This window comes from Chelonoidis abingdonii, chromosome 3 (genome assembly GCF_003597395.2).
Source record: "Chelonoidis abingdonii isolate Lonesome George chromosome 3, CheloAbing_2.0, whole genome shotgun sequence".
Classification (NCBI taxonomy): Eukaryota; Metazoa; Chordata; order Testudines; family Testudinidae; genus Chelonoidis; species Chelonoidis abingdonii.
The window spans coordinates 52103789-52127708 of record NC_133771.1 but is presented as its reverse complement, the minus strand read 5'-3'; the positions used below and the strand labels follow the sequence as shown (position 1 = coordinate 52127708).

At 40.8% G+C, this 23920-nt stretch overlaps 1 protein-coding gene across 1 annotated transcript in view; it reads left to right on the top strand.

The window, feature by feature from the left end:
- Positions 1–22839, top strand: part of LGSN (lengsin, lens protein with glutamine synthetase domain) — a 39612-nt gene extending 16773 nt beyond the window's left edge. Inside the window, exons 3-5 of the mRNA XM_032796443.2 lie at positions 231–1227; positions 18781–18959; positions 21640–22839. Coding sequence (XP_032652334.2) covers positions 231–1227; positions 18781–18959; positions 21640–22839 — 2376 coding nt within the window. The remainder of the gene's footprint in view (positions 1–230; positions 1228–18780; positions 18960–21639) is intronic.
- The last annotated feature ends 1081 nt before the right edge of the window (positions 22840–23920 follow it).

Here is a 23920-nt window from a genome sequence, read left to right as displayed (position 1 = left end):
GTTTTTCAAGAAGATATCTTCAGAGAAGCTGAATTATATGAAAATTATATGGAAATTATACAGAAATTATAAGTAATTTCCCCCATAGAACTCTTTTTCAGCAATAAATAACAGAAGTATCAGGTGATAATAAAATACAGTTGTTGGTGCTGCTCCCTCTGTCTTGTATTACTCTACCCTTGTTTCATTCATGCATATTATTTGGCTGTTTATTTTGTTGATGATTACAGAAAACATTTGGAAATGACTATGATGAAGCTGATGGAGGCAGTATATGTGGTTTAAGAAGGACAAGAGGAGTCAAAGTCACTGGAAAATACATTCTCCCATTAGAATGTGAAAAAATGGCAATCTTCCACCCTACAAACACTTCAGATCATTCTTATCTGCAAAGAGCAACTAGTCATGTAGAACCACCTGCAAGTACATCCTTTCAAAACACATCTAATTTCCCTAACACACAAGATCAAAAGGGGGGCGGAAATGGAAGCTTCCCTATAGAAATCAGTGTGAAAGAGAATATATTGAGGAAAACAGAAGTCCACAAAGATGATGAGGGTGGGAGAAGAATGGTAGAAAGAAAGATGGAGATGCCTGAGGGAATACAAACATCAAGCAAAGGGAATCAGCCTTTGGGAATGGAGCCTGAGAGCAAAGAAGAAAAATCTGGGGGTTCAGACGTAGCGAGCAGAGAAGATAAATCTGGAGTGACACAGACAGCAAGTAATGAGGTCAAATGTGGGGGAACAGAAGATGAAGAGGAGGATGCAACAGAGAAAGAGAATAAAGGTAATTTAACAACCCAGGAAAAAAGCACCGAAGCATCTTTCATGCTGGGGTCTGGAGTTTCCAAACAAACATTGCAAGAGCTGAAAAACCTACTCAGAAACAATCCTCTGCATGGTAACAGGGCCAAATACACTGGCAACTCCAGCAGAACTTCTTCCCATATACGTCTGCCAAAACCCAATGAAAAAGCAGTTGACAAACAGGGTAGATCCTTTGAGTCTCTTTTTCTTCATTTTGGAGGGGAAAATCGAAAGCTCCACTGTATAGACAATTATGTAGCAGGGCTGCCAAACCTCTTGTTTCACAGCTCTGCTGGCTCTGATCAGCAACAATCAGAAGGCAGCAACATGGAGCATCCCAGTAGGAGACAACCACCAGCTTATAAAGACACAGGCAGCACTCCAGGAATTAAATTCGATCCTTCTCCAGACCAGACTGGTAAGAAATTAAACCATCACCTACTGTACCACTCAAGTACGCAGTTAAATTGTTTAAAAAAGAACCCCAATCTCTTGTCAGCATTAATGGAGACACTTGTCAATAGCAGTTACTGTACATGTGACTGGACTTGATTAAAAGTTTTACAGTACTTCCAGCCTTCTTCTTCTATAGTAAGGTGTTACGGAGCCCGACTGACTGCCAGAAACTGCCATGCACAAGTAGTCATGTCTTGTTCACTAAAAAATGAAATATTTTCTCATTTACACTGGACATAGGCAATATTTTCCACAGTAGTGCTAGTCACTGGAAAGACTTGAAATCTGAGTTTCCTGAAATTTCCTTTTTGTTAACATTTCCAGCAGTGAAAATTGCTCCCATGTAGGGATGATGTTTTCAATTATTAGTCCTAAGAGGACTGGAATGCCAAAACATTTAATATGAAGAATAGGGTAAGAAAAGCAAATTAAACAGAGAGCTTACACATATCTTCATTCTGTTTAATAAGACGATTTGGGAAGTGTTTGTAAAGCCAATTAATTGCTACTAATAGACTGTGGTTTCTTTGAAGTAATAAAAATTAAACTACTGGGCTAGCAGGATCAGTAAATGGAAAGTTATTATTAGCTATAATGGTATAATGAGTTTGAGCAGGTTAGTTGTTATTCTGGGAAGTGGTCAACAGCATAAACATTGTTAGTGGGCATTGTTAGGTCACAGACTAATAAGAATGTAGGAGGATGGTACTCAGATCGCTTTACTAGCTTATAAGACAGGGCCAATAATTTCATCTATGATATACTTTTACCAATGATAGAAAACATTATTACCCTTGCCAATAGTTGATATCAATGGATCCATGATTTAATATCATGTGACTCATTATAAAGTTATCTAACATTTTAAAAAAATCTGCTTTCTGCGGTGTAGCGGTTTTGCTAAAGATGCTCTGACAAACAGGTAATTTTGCAGATGGCAAACAATTCAAGCCACAGGAAGACATAATGTAATCACCCAAGTTAAGTTTTGAACAAGACACTTGGATGCATGAATAGTTGTGCACTGCTATGCTTAATTGAGTGAATTAAATCCTAAAAGATAATCTTTTAAAGAGAAGATGCTTCAGAAGTACAGAACAATGAAAATATATATTGCGGTCAGCTTTCACTGTGATCATATTTAATGTATGAGATCAGTAGACAGCCAAGCGGATTTTTTTCTGCATAGACTATATCCTCTTTCCCTTCTAGATTATTTTATGTATTTGCATTAATGAAAGGCCAGTGGAATTCATTACCAAGTCCTTCAGATTGCCACTAGTTTTCCCCTTAGTTCATAAAGCCCAGTTCCTAAACTGCAAAATGAGCATAGGAATAATGTCTTCAGCATTCCATCAGTCCTTTTTGCCTCATAAATATGTGCTGTTTTAAACTCCAGCTGACCAACTGAATCATTGTATGCAATGTTGTTGTAGCCGCGTTGGTCCCAGGATATTAGAAATACAAGGTGTGAGAGGTAATATCTTATATTAGACCAACTTCTGTTGGTGAGAAAGAAACTTTTGAGTTTACATAGATCAGGTCTGAAGAACAACTCTGTGTAAGATTGAAAGCTTGTTCAATACAAAATATTTCCTCACCCACTTTGTCTCAGCTGCATCATTGACCATTATGCAAATTATAGTTCAAAACTTATAAGGTAAGGAAGCTATAAGGAAAGGGAGACCTTGTTTTGCCAAATGTAGAACTCACCTGGATTTAAAAACACATCTCAGAACTCTTGTGAACCCAAGTTCCATTTGCCTTTGGTGAAGCATAAGTCCTAGGCTCCTGTATGTTTTTTGTACATTTTCACTGATACTGCTGTCCCAGAGATAGGGTAAGACTTATTTAAAACAAGAATTTTTCTTCTTTGCATAACAATGGTTTCCACTTAGTTAGAAATATGTCGTTTGAAATTTGATTTTCACTGAAAAACTGCAGCTTAAGTTAAGGGAGAAAAGTTTTACAACACCAGGAAAAGTTAAACAAAATCCAAAATATTACAGTTGTCCTATTCTCACAAAGTATTTATAATGGACTAAATCCTGCAGTGTTTACTGAGTCCCTAACCAATATTCTACTGGCACCAGCAGGAGTGTTGTTAGTTTAAAGCATATTAGATTTATCCTAAAATGTTTTATTTTATAATTAAATTATTATTAATTTTGATTTTATTTAACAGCCTGAGCCAAAACCTCAGATCTGAACACAAATTGGGGGTTGGGGGTGGGGAGGTTGTCTTGAAATGCAAACCTTTATTCAAATCCATATTTTGCAAATGCTTCATATACTTAGAGTGGGTTAAATCAAAAGCTTTCTTCCAAAACCTTCCAAAGTTTGGGGTGCCAAAATCTAGATATGGAACCAAATTGTATCTTCTATCTGTGATGGGTTGGATCACATAAACTGCCACCTGATGTGCCACCTCTAAGCCCATTTTCCCTGGCAGCTTGGGACTTCAGAACCCTGCCTGGTTGTGCCAGACACGCTAGCCTGCTACAAACACAGAACCAGGTCTGAGCCACGTCCCCCAAAGCTGCAGGCTTAACTAACAACAACTTAAGATATGTTCCTATCTCTAGCACTCAGATACCCAACTCCCATTGGGGTCAAAACAGCAAATAAATCCATTTTACCTTGTATAAAGCTTATACAGGGTAAACTCATAAATTGTTCACTCTCCATAACACTGATAGGCACAGCTGTTCCCCCACAACCTCCAGGTATTAATATATATTCTGGGTTAATTAATAAGTAAGAAGTGTTTTTATTAAATACAAAAAGTAGGATTTCATAGAATCAAAGGCTATCAGGGTTAGAAGGGACCTCAGGAGGTCATCTAGTCCAACCACCTGCTCAAAGCAGGACCAATCCCCAACTAAATCATCCCAGCCAGGGCTTCATCAAACCCGACCTTAAAAAGCTCTAAGGAAGGAGATTCCACCATCTCCCTAGGTAACCCTTTCCAGTGCTTCACCACCCTCCTAGTGAAAAAGTTTTTCCTAATATCCAACCTAAACCTCCCCCACTGCAACTTGAGACCATTATTCCTTGTTCTATCATCTGCTAGCACTGAGAACAGTCTAGATCCATCTTCTTTGGAATCCCCTTTCAGGTAGTTGAAAGCAGCTATCAAATCCCTCCTCATTCTTCTATTCTGCAGACTAAACAATCCCAGTTCCCTCAGCCTCTCCTCATAAGTCATGTGCTCCAGCCCCCTAATCAATTTTGTTGCTCTCCGCTGGACTCTTTCCAATTTTTCCACATCCTTCTTGTAGTGTGGGACCCAAAACTGGACAGAGTACTCCAGATGAGGCCTCATCAATGTCGAATAGAGAGAAATGATCACATCCCTCGATCTGCTGGCAGTGCCCCTACTTATACAGCCCAAAATGTCATTAGCCTTCTTGTCAAGAAGGGCACACTGTAGACTCATATCCAACTTCTTGTCCACTGTAACCCTTAGGTCCTCTTCTGCAGCACTGCTGCTTAGCCATTCGGTCCCTAGTCTGTAGCAGTCCATGGGATTCTTCTGTCCTAAATGCAGGACTGTGCACTTGTCCTTGTTGAACCTTATCAGATTTCTTTTGGCTCAGTCCTCTAATTTGTCTAGGTCCCTCTGTATCCTATCCCTACTCTCCAGCATATCTACCACTCTTCCGACTTTAGTATCATCTGCAGACTTGCTGAGGGTGCAGTCCATGCCATCTTCCAGATCATTAATGAAGATATTGAACAAAACTGGCCTCCAGACTGACCCTTGGGGCATTCTGCTTGATATCGGTTGCCAACAAGACATGGAGCCATTGATCACTACCCCTTGAGCTCAACGATCTAGCCAGCTTTCTAACCACCATATAGTCCATTCATCCAGCCCATACTTAATTTGCTGGCAAGAATACTGTGGGAGACTGTATCAAAAGCTTTGCTAAAGTCAAGGAATAACACATTCACTGCTTTGCCCTCATTTGCAGAGCCAATTAGGTTAGTCAGGCATCACTTGCCCTTGGTGAATCAATGCTGACTGTTCCTGATCACTTTCTTCTCCTCTAAGTGCATCAGAATTGATTCCTTGAGGACCTGCTCCATGCTTTTTTTCCAGAGACTGAGGTTTTAAGTGGTCCCAAGTAAAAACAGACAGAACGAAGTGAATTACCAAGCAAAATAAAACAAAATATGCAAGTCTAAGCCTAATACAGTAAGAAAGTGATTACAGATGAAATCTCACCCTAAGAGATGTTCCAGTAAGCTTTATAGACTAGCATCTTCTAGTCTGAGTCCAGCAATCACTCACACCTCTGTGGCTACTGTCCTTCGTTCCAGTTTCTTTCATGTATCCTTTGGGGGTGGAGAAGCTGTCTCTTGAGCAGCTGAAGACAAAATGGGGGGTTTTTCCAGGGCTTTATATAGTTTCTCTCTTGTGCGTAGAAACCCCTCCTTCCCCCTGTGTAGAATCCCCTCTGCTCACTTGTGTAGAATTCCCTCTACAAGATGGAGTTTTGGAGACACATGGGCAAGTCACATGTCCATGCATGACTCAGAGCTTTACAGGCTGAACTACAGTCTCAGGGAAGCTCAGATGTGGATTGGCATCTCTCAAAGTTCATTGTTAGCTTAAGTGTTTCTTGACTGTGCACTTACTGATAATAGGCTTTTCTCAAGAAGCTGACCAACTGCTTCACTGAGGCTACTTAAAATCAAACAAGTACATAGCCAATATTTATAACTTCAAATACATAAATGATACATGCATGTAAATAGCAGGAATATGATCTAACCAGTAGATCATAACCTTTGCAGAGATATGTTACATGGCACATCTAGCATAAAACATATTCCAGTTATGTCATCTTTACACTCATAAGCACATTTCTATAAAGCATTATTGGGTGCAATGTCACACTATCCACCTCTAATTTTTTAATGTGGAGTCAAACATGTTAGATAATTTAAATACTATAACATATCCATCTGATTTCTTACTATGCTGGACACAACACACTTCAGAACTTCATGACGAGCAAGGACAGAACTCAGATCTTACTGTTCTAAAAGCACAGTGTTCTATCACTTGAATAAAGGAGAAGCTCCTTCAGCAGTCAGCAACAGAGGACCAGTGACACAGCTGAGAAATTCTTATTCCATTTGGTAAAAAGGAATGAGACCCATTCACACTAGTCACTTCACTAACAACCCTCTAAAAATAGCTAGTCTACTCATCCTTCCCTTTAAGATTTTGCAAATTGCATAATGCAGCCAGCCACTGTATTTCTCCCCCTCACAGTTATTGTTCTGCTCACATTCGTCATAGACCTCCCTGCCCTCCCCACTCCCTCCAAAAAAAATAATCAGAACTGAGACAAAAGAAGTGTGCTCAAATTCACATTCAATTATAGGGAAAAAATCCTTTGACCTAGAAAATGAAGCAAGATGTTTCAGCCAGCTAGAGAAATTATTCCTTGGGTATTGTCAGTTAAACCAGATCTGAAACTACAGCTTCTTGAAAACAGTGCATCACTGTAGAAACATGGAAGGTGTCAAGTGCTGGTAATTATGCAAACATTTTCATTTACATGAGTTTATGCATTTGCATAAGCACCTATCTATGATAATAGCATGCACTTATGCAAATAGAGTTCACTCCAAGCTAGACATTACTAATCAAAAGCCTTCTAGGCTTTTCAGAAATGCTAGAGAAATAGGTAGAAAGAGAGGCCTCTGACACTGAAGAGATGCAGTTTATTTAGTGTATGCAATATAATATATAACTAGTTCATAGGCCATAGCAGTCTGTAATGTAATATGACCACTTCCTTTCACTTGTCTCACTTTAAAATATTTATTAATGACAACTTATGGTTGGGCCAAATTTGGAAGTCCTTACACAGTTTTTCAGTCCTTGTTTTGGCAACACTCCCATTGATCTCAGATCCACACATACCAAAAATACAGAAAGGGAAGAAAGACTGTGGTCTGCAATTCCTTTTCAGAGAAATTTCCTGTCCTTTTGTGTGAACACTTTTTAAGAACTGGATGGGGATTGATAGGCCACTTGAGTAAAGTGTGTTTTAAGGAGGAACAATTGGTGGAGGCATTAGATTTGAAGTACCAAGACTCAAAAGTAAGAGTGGATAAGGACATAAAGCAGACAGATATGTGGCATTAGGGCAGGGTGAAGCATGTGAGGGTAGAATGGAAAGAAATGAGCATAGAGAGGTACTGTAGACAGAAGCAAGGTTGGAAGCAAGGATATGATCAATAAATTTGACCTGGAAAGTGCAAGGGGAAGCCATTGTTTGGCATACTCGTAAATTTATATTTGTATAGAAATTTACATGCCTCACCAATCTAAGTACTTAATAAATTGTAGATTTAGACTGGAAGTGGAAATGCAGCCCTGTAGCAGATACAAATGAATATTTCACCAATACTGCAAAGGCATATAATTCATAATGGATTCAAAACCCAGTGGGCTAAGTGAATATTGATACTACTTAAGTGAGAGATCTTCATCACATCCACATTTCCAGGTAGCTTAATCAGGGTGGTTCTGCTATATGCAGGACATAGGCAGAGGCAGAACAAAGGAAGCCCTTGCAAGGGGTGTGAACTCCAAATGCCATGAAGGACTATGGGAACTCCCTATGACCCAGTAGTGAGAGGTCTTAAGGATAGGGCATGACAGAGTCAGTGATTACTTTGTAGACCCAACATAAGAGAATCAGAGGAACCAGTGCAATAGCCACTGAGGACATACTCTGGTGCCACTTCAAGGCTCAACCCTCCCATTATTTCAAGTGGCTAAAGCAAGACACAACTGGTCACTGACCTGCTGCAGCTGATGGCCCCAGCACCTCACTCATCAAATCTGTGCCACACTCAGGCCTCACTTTGCAGCCTGGTCTTCCCAGAGGCTGTGTCACTCACTATCCCTGAGCGCCCCTGCAGCCAGTAAGCATGCCCAGGAGCTGCTGAAGCCTCTGCCCTCCCTTGCTCTGCCCCTGCTAATGGTGTGCACAGTTTGTAATGTGTGTATAGCTGTAGGGGCCACTAAATGTGGGAAAAGTTCAACTTCAACCAGGACAGGTTGGCCAAAGTAGGCCAATCCCCTGAAAATAGGGACTGTTGAGAGGTATGACAGCATGAGCGAGAATCCCATCCTTCTGGTCACCATGGACCTCTCCACTGTGCAGCCTGTTTTAGGTGGGTAGTGTGCTAGGAGCAGGCTTTATTCCTATTACCAAACTTCCCATATAGTCCTCAATCAGGCCAAAAATTTCATTCAAGTCAGTGATATTTTGCATGAGTGCAGACTGTGGGACTGGGTCTGTAGCACGTGGGCAGTTAGTGCACAATTAGTCCCAATTAAGACGACCAGGTTTCTTGATCACACTGTGCCTTTATAGACACCCCAATGAGAATGTGGTACATGTGTGTGACCAATACCCAATTGTTAGCTGTTTGGGACATTCTTAAAGGAACAGAGTGCTATTCTTCAGATCAATTCCATGCATGCTTAAAAACCCACTTACTTCAGTGAGAATTTCGGGTGCACAAGGGAAGGAGGACATGAGTGGCAAGTCTGTAGAAATTTTGGAGCCCAGAACCCGCTCTCCCAACCAGGGCCAGCCTTAGGATTTATGGTGTCCTAGGCGGGATTATTAAACTGGTGCCCCTGTGCCTGTCTTGCTCTTAGCAACACAAACATAATCTTATTTTATTGGAAAACTTGCCACATGCATGTTATTAAAACCAGTTTAACGTAGTTAAGCACACTGTAATGCTGATGGACTAGCACTAAAGAAGTAGCACTATAGAAAAAACATTCTGATTGAGAAATGATGCAAAATATGATTAATTTTTTTCCTAATTTTCAAACATTTTATTGGAAATTTCTATGAAGAAGGTATTGAAAAACAAGGATTTTGTTTTTAATTAAAAGCATTTTCTGCTTTTTTGGCTGCCAAAATCAGGCAATAATGTCATCAATATGACAAGACAAAGTTGATGTCTTGTTCATCACAAGAATAGCAAGACCAGTCAAGTGTTCCTGACTCCTGTAGAAAGAGCGGAGATAGTTTTTTAATGAGTTTTAGTTTTGGAGAAACTCCATTCTCCTGAGCCTGCTACTGTAGGAATTGTCAGTAGAATACGAGTGCAATGTACATATTAGATATATGTCAACAAGTTTGCTGATATGAGTAAATAATCTGTACAATGTCCATCATCGGGCCTATTTTGCACTGTGCAACATGGATGACAGTCGATACTCAATTCTTGCATACAGTTCAAGTCCCTATTTAAATCAAATGAACATATAGCCGTGCTTTAGAAGGCTTTCTAGGTCAGGGTCCCCAATGTGGTGCCCGTGAGTGCCATGATGCCCGCAGGGGCAATCTCAGTGCCTGCATACTGGCGGCGGACAAGCATCTGCTGAAAATGCCAGTGAAACTCACACGGGCATTCGGCGCGCGATGCACTCTGGATGACTCCGACTTGCTGCCGAATAAGCAGCGCATATATCCAGAGGCGTCCATCGCTGAAATGCCGCCGAATTCGGCGCATTTTGGCGTATGCTCGTCCACTGCCACGGTCCTTTGTTCTGGCGGGTGCCAGACGAAAAATGTTGGGACCACTGCTCTAGGTTCTTGCACTTGTCATTAGTTGCTCTTGTTTTCCTATTTTGTTGAATTTAGTCCTGCTCAGCCACTCTACCAGCTGAGTGAATGGAACCCCAGGCCGACAGCAGGTTGAGTGGCTCAGCCAGGGTCTCAGCCTGCCTTCTCAGCCCGCTGCCAGCCTGGGGTTCCTTGAGGGTCCCCAGGCCAGCTGCAGTGGGTGCTGAGTGGGGCCAGCGCCAGGACCCCGAGGTGGAATGGCAGAGGGCAGCCGCCGGAACCCCAGAGCAGTGGTGGGCTCAGCTCCTCAGCCTGCCGCTGCGTGCCATCAAAAATGAGCTCACGTGCCACCTTTTGGCATGTGTGCCGTAGGTTGCCAACCCCTTCTCATATACATTAGTAAGGAGATGAGCATATTACAGTTGTTGAGCGGCTCTATTAGCAGTAACAGGGCTATAGGAAAGTCAGTCAACATTTTTTGTTTCTTTGATGAAAACTGGCCCACTCCCTTCCCCATACCAAACTTGTGACAAATAATTGTCAACTTAATTTTCTGTTTTTGGCTAAGACATTGATTTTTAAGAAAAAAATATTGAAATTGAATTCAGGATTGTTATGAAGCGTTTTTGGGGACAAATTTGTTAAACGACAATCTCAATGGAAACACAGTACTGCTTTCATGCTTGGCTCACCCCCCAGCCTGCCGGTTCAACAGTTGTAGTAGAGGAGGAGATAGTTGGAAAACTGCAGGACCCCAAAATCCATCTCTTGGGGTGCAAAGTGGCAACAGCAGCAGCAAACCCTCAAGTCCGATCACATGCCAATGGGCACCACAACCAGCCCTGCTGACCATGGTGAAGTTAGCACAGCATCTGATCTCAGGGACGGGGCACTCATGAAGCCACAGCAGCTCATCCTGCCCTGTGCAGCTCCCCCTGGATGAGATGGATCAGTGCCAGCCCGGGGGAGAGGAGCGCTTTCCAGCTAGGGTGTTCAGATCCAGATGTTCTGGTTTTATAGGGCCAGTCCCGATATTTGGGGCTTTGTCTTATATAGGTACCAATTACCACCAGCTAGGGTGACCAGAGAGCAAGTGTGAAAAACCGGGATGGAAGTCGGGGGGAATAGGAGCCTATATAAGAAAAAGATCCCAAAATTGGGACTGGCCCTATAAAATCGGGACATCTGGTCACCCTACAGGTGAGTTCCTTCCCTCACCCCTTCCCAGAGACCCCCAGCAGCCATTCCCCTCCCTCAGACTGTACTGCAATAATCTCTCTCTAGGACCCAGAAGCCCTGCTCTTACATGCTCCACTGCTTCCCGTCTGTCCAGGCTCCCAGCAGAGCAGTGCCCCCAGACCTAGTGGTGCCCTAGGTGGCTGCCTGTTCTACCTATGGCTAAGGACGGCCCTGCCCCCAACTCTGCCCCCCCCAAACTCCGCCCCTACCTGCCTAAGGCTCTGGGAGGAGGTTTTTTTCTGGGGGAGGTCTGAGGTGCGGGTCCTGGGCTGGGGATTAGGGTGCAGGCTTTGGGATGGGGCAGGGGAGGGGTGTGCAGGAGGAGGTGAGGGATGCAGGCTTTGGGATGGAGTTTGAGTGCAGGATCTGGGCTGAAGGTGCGGGCTTAGGAAGGGGTGAGGAGTGCATGCTCTGGGAGGGAGTTTGGGGATAGGAAAGAGTGCAGAGGTGAGGGCTGTGGGGCTGAGGATGAGGGATTCATGATGCAGGAGGAGGCTCAGGGATGGGGCAGAGGATTATGGTGTGGGGGAATGAGGGTTGGGGCTGAGGATAAGGGGTTCATGATGCAGAAGGGGGCTCAGGGCTAGGGCAGAGGATTAGGGTGCAGGGGGATGAGGACTGTGGCTGGGGATGAGGGATTCATGATGCAGAAGGGGGATCAAGGCTGGGGCAGAGGATTAGGGTGTGGGGAGGATGAGGGCTCTGATTGGTGCTGAGGGGTTCGTGATGCAGGAGGGGGCTCAGGGCTAGGGCAGAGCGTTGGGGTGTGGGGTGAGGGCTGTGGGGATGAGGATGAGGGGTTCATGATGCGGGGGGCTCAGAGCTGGGGCAGACAATTAGGATGCTCTGGCTGGGGATGAGGGTTTGGGGTGTTGTAGAGGCTTAGGGCTAGGGCAGAAGGGCACGGTATGGGCAGCCTGCCTTGACATTAGTGAATGGCAGGCACTAGAACCCTGGGGCAGCAGACAGCAGTTCTGCTGGGAGCCGCTCAACGTAGGAATGTGCTACTTCGGCAGCACAAGCAGGCACGGGAGAGGCACCCACCCCTTTCGTTCAGGCAGGGATGCGGCAGGGGGAGAACACGCAGAGGGAGGGGTGGCAGGCAAGGGACGGGGCCTGATCCAGGCAGGGCCGGGGGAGAGACTCAGCTCCAAATATTGCTGGAGCAGGGCTCCCAGAATATTCCTGGTGCCCGAGCACCACAAACGTATATAACCTGCCGCCTATGGAGGATTGAGCCCTTCATACAATTATGTAAAAATGCCTAAAAATACTGCCCTAAGAAATTAAAAAATACTTACATTTATTAAAAGTTCCTCTGCTAATTTCCCACTTCAATAAAAATTATGAAAAACGGATGACTGAATACATGAATTATTAAAGTATGGAGTTTGTCAGTTCTGCAAATGTTTTTTCTCCCTCAATATATGACCTTATATTAAGTCATTTATTACTATGTAAGACACTAAGTAACAAATCACTCACAAAGACTTCTATCTAGTACTTAAGTTAAGGATTGAAATATCAAAAGTATTTAGCATTGTGGACTTATTCCCATTGATGTTAAGGAGTTTTGCCATTGACTTCAACTGAAGCTGGAGCTTGCTGTTGGTTACAAAAGTCCTACCCAGCCCTGATTCATATATAGCTTGAAAAGCACTGATAATAATGGTTCTGCCTCGCATGCTTGGGCAGTCACAGATGTTGTTCTGTGGTCTTCATATGACCTACCTCTCCTACCATTACTTTAGCGTATCTTCTTGTTGTGGAGGTTCCTCAGGACTACGTTCTCGGCCCACTCTTCATCTCTCTCCATACTGTGTCATCTGCTTCCCTGTGTTGATGATTTAGAAATCCAACCTTTGGATCAATGACATGTCTCCCTTCAACCAATATGTATCTTTGCCTGTTCTCTGACATCTCTTTCTCAATGTCTTGTTGTCATCTTTAACTTATATGGTCAAAACTCAGCTCCTCTTTGTTGAGGAAACCATTATACTCCTTGTCATTTATGTCCTTCTCCTTGTCCCTCCTGTTCGCATACAAATTCTGACATTTCTTTCTTCACGCTATCTCTAAAGTTTGAGCCTGTTTTTCAGTTTAGAGAACAAAAACTCTATCAGGACATTATTTTCCTCTTTGTTCACTATATGGTTCTATGCTATACTGTAATCTTGGTTCTCCAAGACACTATCAACTTCCATGAGGGTGGGGGGGGTCTTTTGCTGATACATTCTAATAATGACATATTTTCAATATTTCCATTCTTTAAGTCTCCTAACATTTCGTTTTCATTTGTGACTGCTGCTGCACATGGAGCAGAGATTTTCACTGTGTTATTCACAATGAGGTTCAGACTTTTTCCTGAGTTTTGTAGTTAATTTAGAACCCATTAAGGTGTCAGAGCAGTGCAAGTTATTTGTTGAAAAACTGAAAACTTGAAAACATTTTTGTTTTCAGTTTTCAACAATCAAAACCCTGAATTTTTTTGTAAAAATTCCTATTTAATAAAAAAAATTCTCATAGAAAAACAGAAATTTAAACTGGGTCTAGTGATTACACAAATCAATAACACTACTTCAATTACAATCTGGGTCCTGTTTGGTAAAAAGAGTGTAGCAGAAAAGAGGGTGTTCAGAGAATGGAAATGAGAATAATTAATGGCAGGAAAAAAGCCTCATTTGAAGAGAGATTCAAAAGACATGGAAACCATTTACTTTAGAGAGGAGACAAGGGGATAAAGATGTACAAAATGGTTTAGAGAAGTTTGAATAGGAACACCCAACCTACCTTGCATAAAATGAGAATGGACATTTGATGAAAGTGAGGCAACAAACTAAAAAGAAAATACTTTTTTTCATAGAATGCAAAATTACTTTTTCCCCACACAAAGCACAATTTGTTTGTGGAACTCATTGTCACTGGATATAATTGCGGCCAAGGGTTTAGCAGGATTTAACTTTCATATGGATAACAAGAACAATACTAAGGTTTAAAAAGAAAAAGTAAAACAACCCCCCCAAAAGTTTGGAAGGGATATTAACAATCATGCTTTAAACCATAAAACAACCTCAAAGTAACCGGTATTAGGAAGAAACTTTCCCTCCATGCAGATTAACTACCTCCTGAAGGATTTTTCACAACTTCCTTTGAAGCATTTGGTACTGGGCACTGTCAGAGAACAGGATACTGGACTAGATGAATCACTAATCTGAAGTGGTCTGACAAGTGTAGTCTATGGTTTATTTTTATTTCCCTAAGCCTATATTTCTACTTAAGATCATGTAAAGAAAAAAGATCATTAATTTTATATCAGATTTTCTTGATATCATATTACCCAACAGAGTTTTCAATATCAGTACATTTGTTAGGTCAGCTTTTCTTTACCCTTGCTACGTTCCTATGCAACATGTAGTAAAGTGTTCCTCCTCTTCTGTTCATTTGTCCAGCATTTAACTGCTTAAGAGCTAACAAATTGTTCACTTAGATGTAATGTGGTTTAATTAGCAAACATGGGATAGAAATTCCTTTGAACAACCAGCGAATCTAAAAGGGTGTCATCAGGAGGAGGGAGAAAACTTGTTCACCTTAGACTCTAATGATAGAACAAGAAGCAATGGGCTTAAACTGCAGCAAGGGAGATTTAAGTTGGACATTAGGTAAAAGTTCCTAACTGTCAGGGTAGTTAAACACTGGAATAAATTGCCTAGGGAGGCTGTGGAATCTCCATCTCTGGAGATATTTAAGAGTAGGTTAGATAAATGTCTATCAGGGATGGTCTAGACAGTATTTGCTCCTGCCAGGCAGGCAGGGGACTGGACTCGATGACCTCTCAAGGTCCCTTCCAGTCCTAGAGTCTATGAATCTATGAATGACTCACTGACACTGGATGTGGGCTTTTTCTTCTGGCAAGGTGCTTCTTGATCACTATAAAAAAAATAAATCCAACACCAACCATCCACTCCAGGCACATGTGGAACTGATATGTTCAAATCCTTTCATCCTACTTGATGTCCAATACTAATGATTTGGATAAGAAAGGCAAGTCTTTCTTGATGTTAATAGATTAGGCAGTAGAATTTTCTTAGAATATTTTGTAGTGATTGCAAAGCCAATAGCATGGGGACTGGGGTTGAATATTTAATAGGCCAAATTACGAAGTCCCTACTCTGTTTTCTCTTCAGTGGGAGATGGAGTTTTGCCTGAACAAGGATTAGGTAAAAACTAAGTAGTGAATGCTTTTCTATACACTACTGATTTGTTATACACATGTGAAAAAATGTGGTTTTGCTTCATAAAAATTGCCCAATATGTATGCATTTGCTTTTTTAAGGAATCAAATTTACAAGGGAAATCCAAAGTTCCTTTAATTTAATTACACCTCTACTCCGATATAACGTGCCCCGATATAACACAAATTTGGATATAACGCAGTAAAGCAGTGCGCCAGGGTAGAGGTGGGGGGGCTGCGCACTCCGGCAGATCAAAGCAAGTTCGATATAACGCAGTTTCACCTATAACACAGTAAGATTTTTTGGCTCCTGAGGAAAGCATTATATAGGGATATCATGCCCACTAAGAAATAAGGCAAGTTACTGATGTCAAACCAGGCCTACCAAAATTATGCCCATTATTTCTTACATACAGCAAACAGTGAAAATTGTACATGTTCCTTTACAAAATACACAGAAAGACAATATACTTTGGGAGAAGGAGGATTATTGTTATTCATTATTTATTAATTATTCAAAAACAAAAAAGTCCTTCAATATGAAATCCAATTAAGATTGCTAAACAACAACAGTGTTCTTATGTATCATATCATTTATAATATCCAAGCAATTCAAAGGAAGAAAATGAGTAGTTAAGGGACATAATAAAAGTTAAATTGATCATATGAGGTTTGATCCAAACCCACTTAAGTCAATTGAGAAACTTCAGTTACGTATAATTTCAGTAACTAATATATACTGGTGGTGAAGAACTTTTAGCTGTTGTTTTTGAGCTCTGTCATGTTATATTCAATGGGGAAAGTGTCTAAGTGTTAATTTATGGTAAAATTACACATGTATGAGGCATTGCATTTGAAGTTGTTTTATATGTCAGTGTACATACAGTATATCTGTTTTTTTTCAGATTGGTTTTGTGTTGTGTTTATATTTTGGGATTACAGAAGAAAGAATAACATTTATTTTGGATCAAAGTTAAATTTATTGTGTTGTTATAAATTACACACATAGTTATCCCTGACAAGTGTTTATTATGTGTGACATACAAGATTTCAGACAGGAGCCATTTTAAAATCTGAATCTCAAAAAGTGTTTACAGAGTTGAAACCAAATATTCAGGAAACATTCTAATTGTCAGTTAAAGTTTACCAGAAAAATATGACAGAAAGAAGATTCCCTCCCCCCCCATTTTTCTGAGCCATAAAAAGAACAAAAACCAGCCTTGTAACTAATATTTGAACCCTAACTAGTGAGAACCTACCATGTCTGCGGGATAAATCCACACCCATAGAACCAGAGCTAGAGCCTTGTTCCTACAGCCAGAAAACCAAAACAAAACACCCCCCCCAAATAATAATAATAATGGGTTTCTACCACTTGAGTTAAAAGGAGAATGTTTTAGCTGTCATGTATAGAAAGACCCTAATGTTCTTTTTAAGTTACGACCACCCAATATGGAGTAACATGATAATAAATGCATGATGTGTGCTGATGCTCACACAGAAGTCAAAACTAATGAGTTTCAGTAAAAATCTATGTTCCAAGGCAAAATTATAGGATAATAAAATAGGGTTTGTAATGGAAATTGGTTGTGAGAGAGTACTGTCTCTCCATCATTATTTTTTTATTTATCAAGAATCCAAAAATATTCTAGCTGCATGTATGTGACTTTTGCTCTTTACACAACAAACATTATACAAAGGAACCAGAAATGTGGGGTCGGATTAACTCTTTATTGAACATACAGAACATGGAAGCCTTCTTACAACACATACTTCTGTTCTAGTGAGGTTCTGACAGCGCCTAAATAATCGAACGTGCTGACTGTCATTATAGAATTCAGAAATTAATTAAAGAAATACTACCCTACAATTCCTAAAAGTCAAAGTAAAAATAAGTCACATCCTTAAACAGCTTACAATTGAAACACACAAAAACCGCAAAGACAGCATGAGGATGGAATATATTTATTACTATTTTTCCTCCCCCTCATTCTTATTATTTTATTTTTTTCTATCATTTTTATTTTTGTTTAACCACCTGTCTATGTGTTTGGTTGCCTTTCTCCCACATACTCCAATAAAACGTATCGCTTTCCTCTTAATTTTACTCACCACATGCCCATATTACTTATGTCTGCTAATATAGCACCTCACACAGTGGAGTCCTAGTCCCCGGTGAGGGCTCCTGGCCCTGTGGTAATACAAATAATAATGATACTTGCTGCTTTTCAATCAGAAACTGATTGAAAGTTGATCCACTGATATCTGAGGGCTTGGAGCAGTCTGTGGTTGTGATGGCTGCTGTCATCTCTTTGGACTTTCAAAAAAATCTCTCCTTTGGACATGCAACAGTATTGTCTAATACTACTGAAGCCTTAGCATCTAATTCTGTTCTCAGTTACACTTTAGTTCCAAATGAAAGTCACAGTTTATAAAGTCTAACTTAAATACAGAATAATAATATTAGTTATAAATAATAGAGAGTGGAACTGGAAGCCAGTTGGCAAGGATCAGGACATCTGTCAGAGTAAGCTGCTAGCCTTGATTCTCTGCTCCACCAGTTATTTATGAGTTTAACACCATTAATTTCAATAGGATTACACAGGCACAGAGCAGGTGTAACAGAGTGGAGAATGAGGCCCAGTACTATCTCCAGGGAGAGGTGACAAATCTAGAGACCCTGCCTTCACAGTTCTTCTCTCTGTGGCAGGGGAGATTACAGGCCACCTCAGAATCCTGCTGTATTTGGAAGGGGCTAGAAGACAACTGACGTCTTCTCTCTACAGTCCCAGACTTATGCATGATTGTTGGGGTGGGGAGAGCAACAGGTTGGTGATTTTCAAGGTCACAAGTGGAAGTAAAGCACCTAACTTCCACTGACTTTCAATGGGAGTTAGGTTTCTTGCTGTCCTTTGTGCTATTGAAAATCGCCCCCACTAGATTAATAGGCTCCTCCCTCAGATGTTTTCTACTGCAGCATATACTCCCCCATGACTATCAGACTATGCACAGACACTGTGCAAGTGGTTTGTAAAACACTCGCAGAAAATAACAGTCATTGTACTGGTTCTCCAGGACAAAAGTGGACATCATTATCTAGACTGTCCTCTTCCAAAATGTTTGCAAGTGGCAAACCTTCTTCCCATTTGTTTTTGCAGTAAGTAAGTCATAGTTGAAAGAAAAAAAGTCAAGTTTCTATCAAGGGTTGCTAGTTTTGGTTGGACATATTCCTGGAGATTTAATCACATGACATAATCTTTAATTAAAAAGATTAATCTTTAATTCCTGGAGACTCCAGGCCAATCCTGGAGGATTGGCCCGCCTATTATATCACATTTTGTTTGCCGGTGCTTTTTAGTGAAACAGCTTGCAATGACAGCATTATTAAGTTTGTCTGACATGAACACTGCTCTTTATTTTAAAGATCACAGCAGAGAGCCTGACGTAAACAACCCTGGAAGTCAATCTTCCCTTGGTCTGATCTCGCTTATTGAACACATTAAACAACAGATGGCCAAAGAAAATATTCAGTTTGTCAGATTTGAAGCAACTGACCTGCATGGAGTGTCAAGATCCAAGAGCATTCCTTCTCGTTTTTTTCACGTAAGTTTTTCCACCTCTCATATTCTTATGAGCTCTCATGGCCCTGCCCTTATGTCTGTGATACATTGCCTTATAATGTGTACACCAATTTAAGCCTGCAACAAATCAAATATTCTCTCCTCCTCCCATCCTGATTAGTACTCCCCAAGGATTTGGGCTTTTCTCATTACCCTGAAGCATCATTTCTCTGCCCTGCAGAAATACAAATCTAATTAAGATGGTAATTTTCAGTACTTTCCACATTCAATAATCTCCCTCTGCAGAATTATCTTTTCACATTCACCACAATTATAAAGATTCTGTTTTACCTGACATGAGTAGATTGCAAGATGAGACCCAAGAGAAAATATCAAAACAAACAAAAATGATTAGATGAAAATCATCTCAGTTATGAAGTATTCTCTTTTTAACCATCACATCATATAAGAAAATATTATAGACTGCATGATTGCTTAGTAAATATTTCCTATACTGATATAGAATATAGGAGTCAAATAGAAGTCAAATTATGAAGCTCTTGATAGCATGTATATATATCCTGACCTTTAAGCTTTTTTTCCCTCTGATCCTTAACATGGGTGATTAATGCTGTATTTTCACTCTCATATTATTATGAATATTTCACAGTCTACTGAGCAATCACAAAAAAGATACCAACATGACAGAAAATTGAATGCTTTCATTTCAAGCATCTTTTGAAGCTAACACCATTTTCTCATTATTTTGCTTTTAGATTATGCTGCAACCTTTTAACTCTAGCACTTAGATACATTTACTCTTGATGTCATTTGATGTTAGCAGAAAAACTTTTTTCAGTTAGCTTAATGCTTTTGAGAGGTGGTGGGTAATAGCACCATCTTTTTCAATCATTAACTCACAATACAGGTGCCCATCTTGGGTTATTCAAAGTTATCTGTTGCACTCACATTATTCATGGACCTCCATGTAAATCCTCAAGTATTTTAAAAATAGAAAAGACTTTTAAATTTCAAGAGAAATCATGTAGTTTTTTATGAATGGGGCTGTAAAGTGCTCATCCTCAACAATTTTTAAGTGTTGCCTTTGATAACTAGATAACCTTACCATGATGATCATCATATTGCTTAGTACAAGTGATGGGATGACACCACACAGTATAGGGACTATATAGGGAATTTTGTGACTACTGTAGTAATATTATCTAGTTATCAGAAAGAAAGGAAAAATATTGACTCAATGTATATAGTTTGAAATAGAAGAGCTCTGTGTAGTTTAAAGGCTTGTTCCTTCCAGCAAGAGTCCCCAGGTCCAATAAAAGATATTACCTTAACTACCTGGTCTCAGTAATTTTGGTAAGAATTATTTGCTTACAGTCAAAGCTAATTTTAATATTTGGTAAAGGGAAAAGTTAAGAAACTTCTGTCCACTTCTGGGGAGAAAGAGTTGTATCATTCACTTTAGTCTTGAAATCTCAACATTCCATCCCAGTCAGTCAATCTACCTAGATAGTGATCCTTTCTCAGGGCAGTGGGAGAAGATTCACTAAAAATTTAGGGTTAGTTTCAATCCAGAGTCTCTGTGGCCTTCCCACAGGCAAACTGTATAAAAACTCTCTCTGGCTTCCATATTGCTAAAAAGGCTCACTTGCTGTAGTTCGTGTTCTCTCTCTCCATATATAAATAAAAAGACAGGTAACAAAAAATATATTTGTATTGGCGTTGCATGGGTTTCCACAGTACAGAACCTTAGCACAGTATTAAGCCAGATTTTCAGATGATGTAACTTGGTATAATTCCAGTGGAACTATAACAGTTTGCACTAGCTGAAGATCTGGCTGTAAGATACCTTCTGGAGGTTCTTCATCAAAGATACAGTTATTATAATTTCCATCCATATCAGTCTTGTCTGCACTTGACTTATGCATTGCCCCCATTCATGTCAATAGGAGCTACCTATGGAAATGAAGGGGCAACTTGAGCAATTTATTGGTCCAGCTGTCTGCATGATGTTTAAAGAAGGCACGGAGGTGTTAGAATTATTTATCATTTTGAAGCTGCTTCCTATTTTTTACCTAAGCAAAGTCAGCTAAGTATAAATCTAAGCTTCAGGTGTGAAAAGTCTATATTCCCTGTAACAAGTTCCCATCCTGGCAGTGCTGGTGCAGCTGTTTGTCATCTGAGGTGGACAAAGTGACTGTAATGGAGTTTAAAGGGCCAGACTCTCCACTGTCTTGTGCAGTCATTTACATCTGTGCAAAGTAGATGTAAAATGTCAACATTATGTTAGGAAAATTCTCTTGTGCCAGACTTTTACATCCAGTTTTGCACTTGCTTTGCACTAGATAAAGGACAAAACAGTGGAGATCTGGAGCTCTAAGTCCTGTCAGTTCTGCACAGGCATTATTAATTATTATTTCTTAAACACAACAGAGATTTGCATACAACCTTGCTCAACGCTTTCCATCCTTACACTTTATGCACCAGCTGGTTGCCACCCTCCAGGAGTAGCTACATGATAATGGTGGTTAACATACAATCTATAGTTTCTGAAGCACTTTTTGATTCTTTTGAGGAAAAAGGTCCTATTGGCCAAATGCTAAAATCTTTACTTAAGATTTGGGCATATTATGTTATATATGTAAAATATGATTAAAGTTCAGCTGTCAAAGACTCAGTAATCCATTATTCTCCCCCTTGTTTAGGAAAAAGCAATCTATGGTGTGTCCATGCCCAGAGGATACCTTGAACTGACCCTGAATCCTAAGGACAGTGAAGTGGACCACATAAGTGCAACCAATTTTAATTGTGACATACTCCTGAGCCCTGATTTATCAACATTTAGAGTTCTACCATGGACTGAACAAACTGCTAGAGTGATATGCGATTCCTTCACTGTACTGGGAACCCCTCTATTGACCTCACCCAGGCACATTGCCAGACAACAGCTGAGCCAACTTCAGGACAATGGCTTGTCTTTGCGCTCTGCCTTCACCTATGAATTTTGTATTTACGGCATTGCTGAGATTGTAAATTCAAAGACGATATCTTTTCCTGCAGCAAGCATACTCAATAGCTATAACCAGCTTTTCATTCAAGAACTCATTGAAGGAATGTATCTCACTGGTGCCAACATCGAGAGCTTCTCTTCTTCCACTTGGCCTGGACAGATGGAGATCTCTTTTCATCCAGAGTTTGGCATAGGTGCTGCTGACACTGCCTTCACCTTCAAAACAGGCATTAAAGAAGTAGCAAAAAAGTACAACTACATTGCAAGTTTTTTCACAGAGAATGGATTCTACAATTCGGGGATTCTGTCACATAGTCTGTGGGATTTCAATGGCCAAAAGAATTTGTTTTCTGTTGATTGGGGGGTTCAGGCGCTCACCGATGTTGGAAAGAATTGGCTAGCAGGGCTCTTGGTACATTCCGAAGCTCTCAGCTGCCTGATGGCTCCTACGGTCAGCTGCCGTAAACGCTATTCCAAATATAGTAAGGAATCAAAAGAATTTGTGACAGCAAAATGGGCATTTAATGATAATAGCTGTGCCTTTAACATTAAGTGTCATGGTGGAAAAGGCACTCAGATAGATAACAGGCTAGGTTCAGCTACAGCAAACCCCTACCTGGTACTTGCTGCTACTATTGCTGCAGGCCTGGATGGAGTAAAGAGAAAACTTAGCTTCCAGGATGTGTCAGAAGAGAACCAGAAGACTGCTCAGTTGAAACCTGCAGCAATCCCTTTGAAACTAGAAGATGCTCTTGCTGCACTTGAGGGAGATTTGTGCCTCAGGGAAGCACTGGGTGATACCTTTATTCGATACTTTGTTGCCATGAAACATTATGAGTTGGAAACTGAAGAAGCGGAAGCTGAACGGAAAAAATTTTTGGAATATTTTATTTAGAATCAATTAAACAAATCCTATCTAATTAGTAGAAAAAATTAAATCTGAAGCAATGCTGTGTAAATGCTTAAAGGTTAATGAAAAAAATTGGAAATTAAAACTATTTATAAATGTTTGCTATTTTTTCCCCCCAACATCTTGTTTTGTAATATAGTAGGTGGTGACTGCATGTTCCTGTATGAGTGGACTCCACAGACTGGAGAACTAGTTTTCATGACGAAGTGCTAAGAGGCTTTTAATTTTTTTTATAATTTCTAAGAAAACCTTAAGAAAGAAGGATTCTATTGAAGAAAAGATAAAAAGAGGAGGTGAAAGGACGATGTTCAAAGTAAGGAAAAGTAATAGGAAGGTGGAAGAAAACAGGAATAGCAGGGAGGGAACATCTTGTTCCTATTTTTCCATTTTCCTCCTCTTCTGCATGGTCATGAGATTTTCCTCAGAGGTGCGCAGTGCAGCTTGAAAGGTGGAGCAGAGGAATCAGATGCTGAGTGTACGTCAAAGTGGAGGATGAGAATGATGAACATTTTGGTGGAAAAGCAAAGCAAAGGAGTCATGGGTGGAGGACAGTGTGTAGAGTAGAAGGAACTAGCATCTGAATCAGAGAGGTGGAAGTTAAGAGCAAAGAGAAGGGGACTGAGAGTGATGTATAAATTAAGGATATTGATTGGTTGGAAATTACAGAAGGGCCAGGTGGCTTGATGGGAAGTGGGAGAGGGTAAGCAGGCTGAGTGAAAGGAGATGAAATGGTAGGTAGAAAGGACAAGAGAAAATATTACTCAATAACGATGAGGTTGGAGGAATGCATGGGCAGCGGGTATCACAGACCAGGTGAGGCTGAGCCTCCGCAAACAGCCCAGGGTGGCCCCATCCATACTCCACCCCCAGGCCACTTCCTGCCTGTTTCACCACTGTTCCTCTGGGGCTCTGGCTGGGGCAGGCCTGGCACTGGGGGCACACCACCAACCCGGCACTCCAGTGCTGGGGGCAGCTGTGGCAGGGGGTGCTGACGGCTCCAGTGAGGGTGCTCTGGGCTCCAGTGGGATGGGGAGGGGATAGGCCTTGGGCAGAAGGGGAGTGGCTG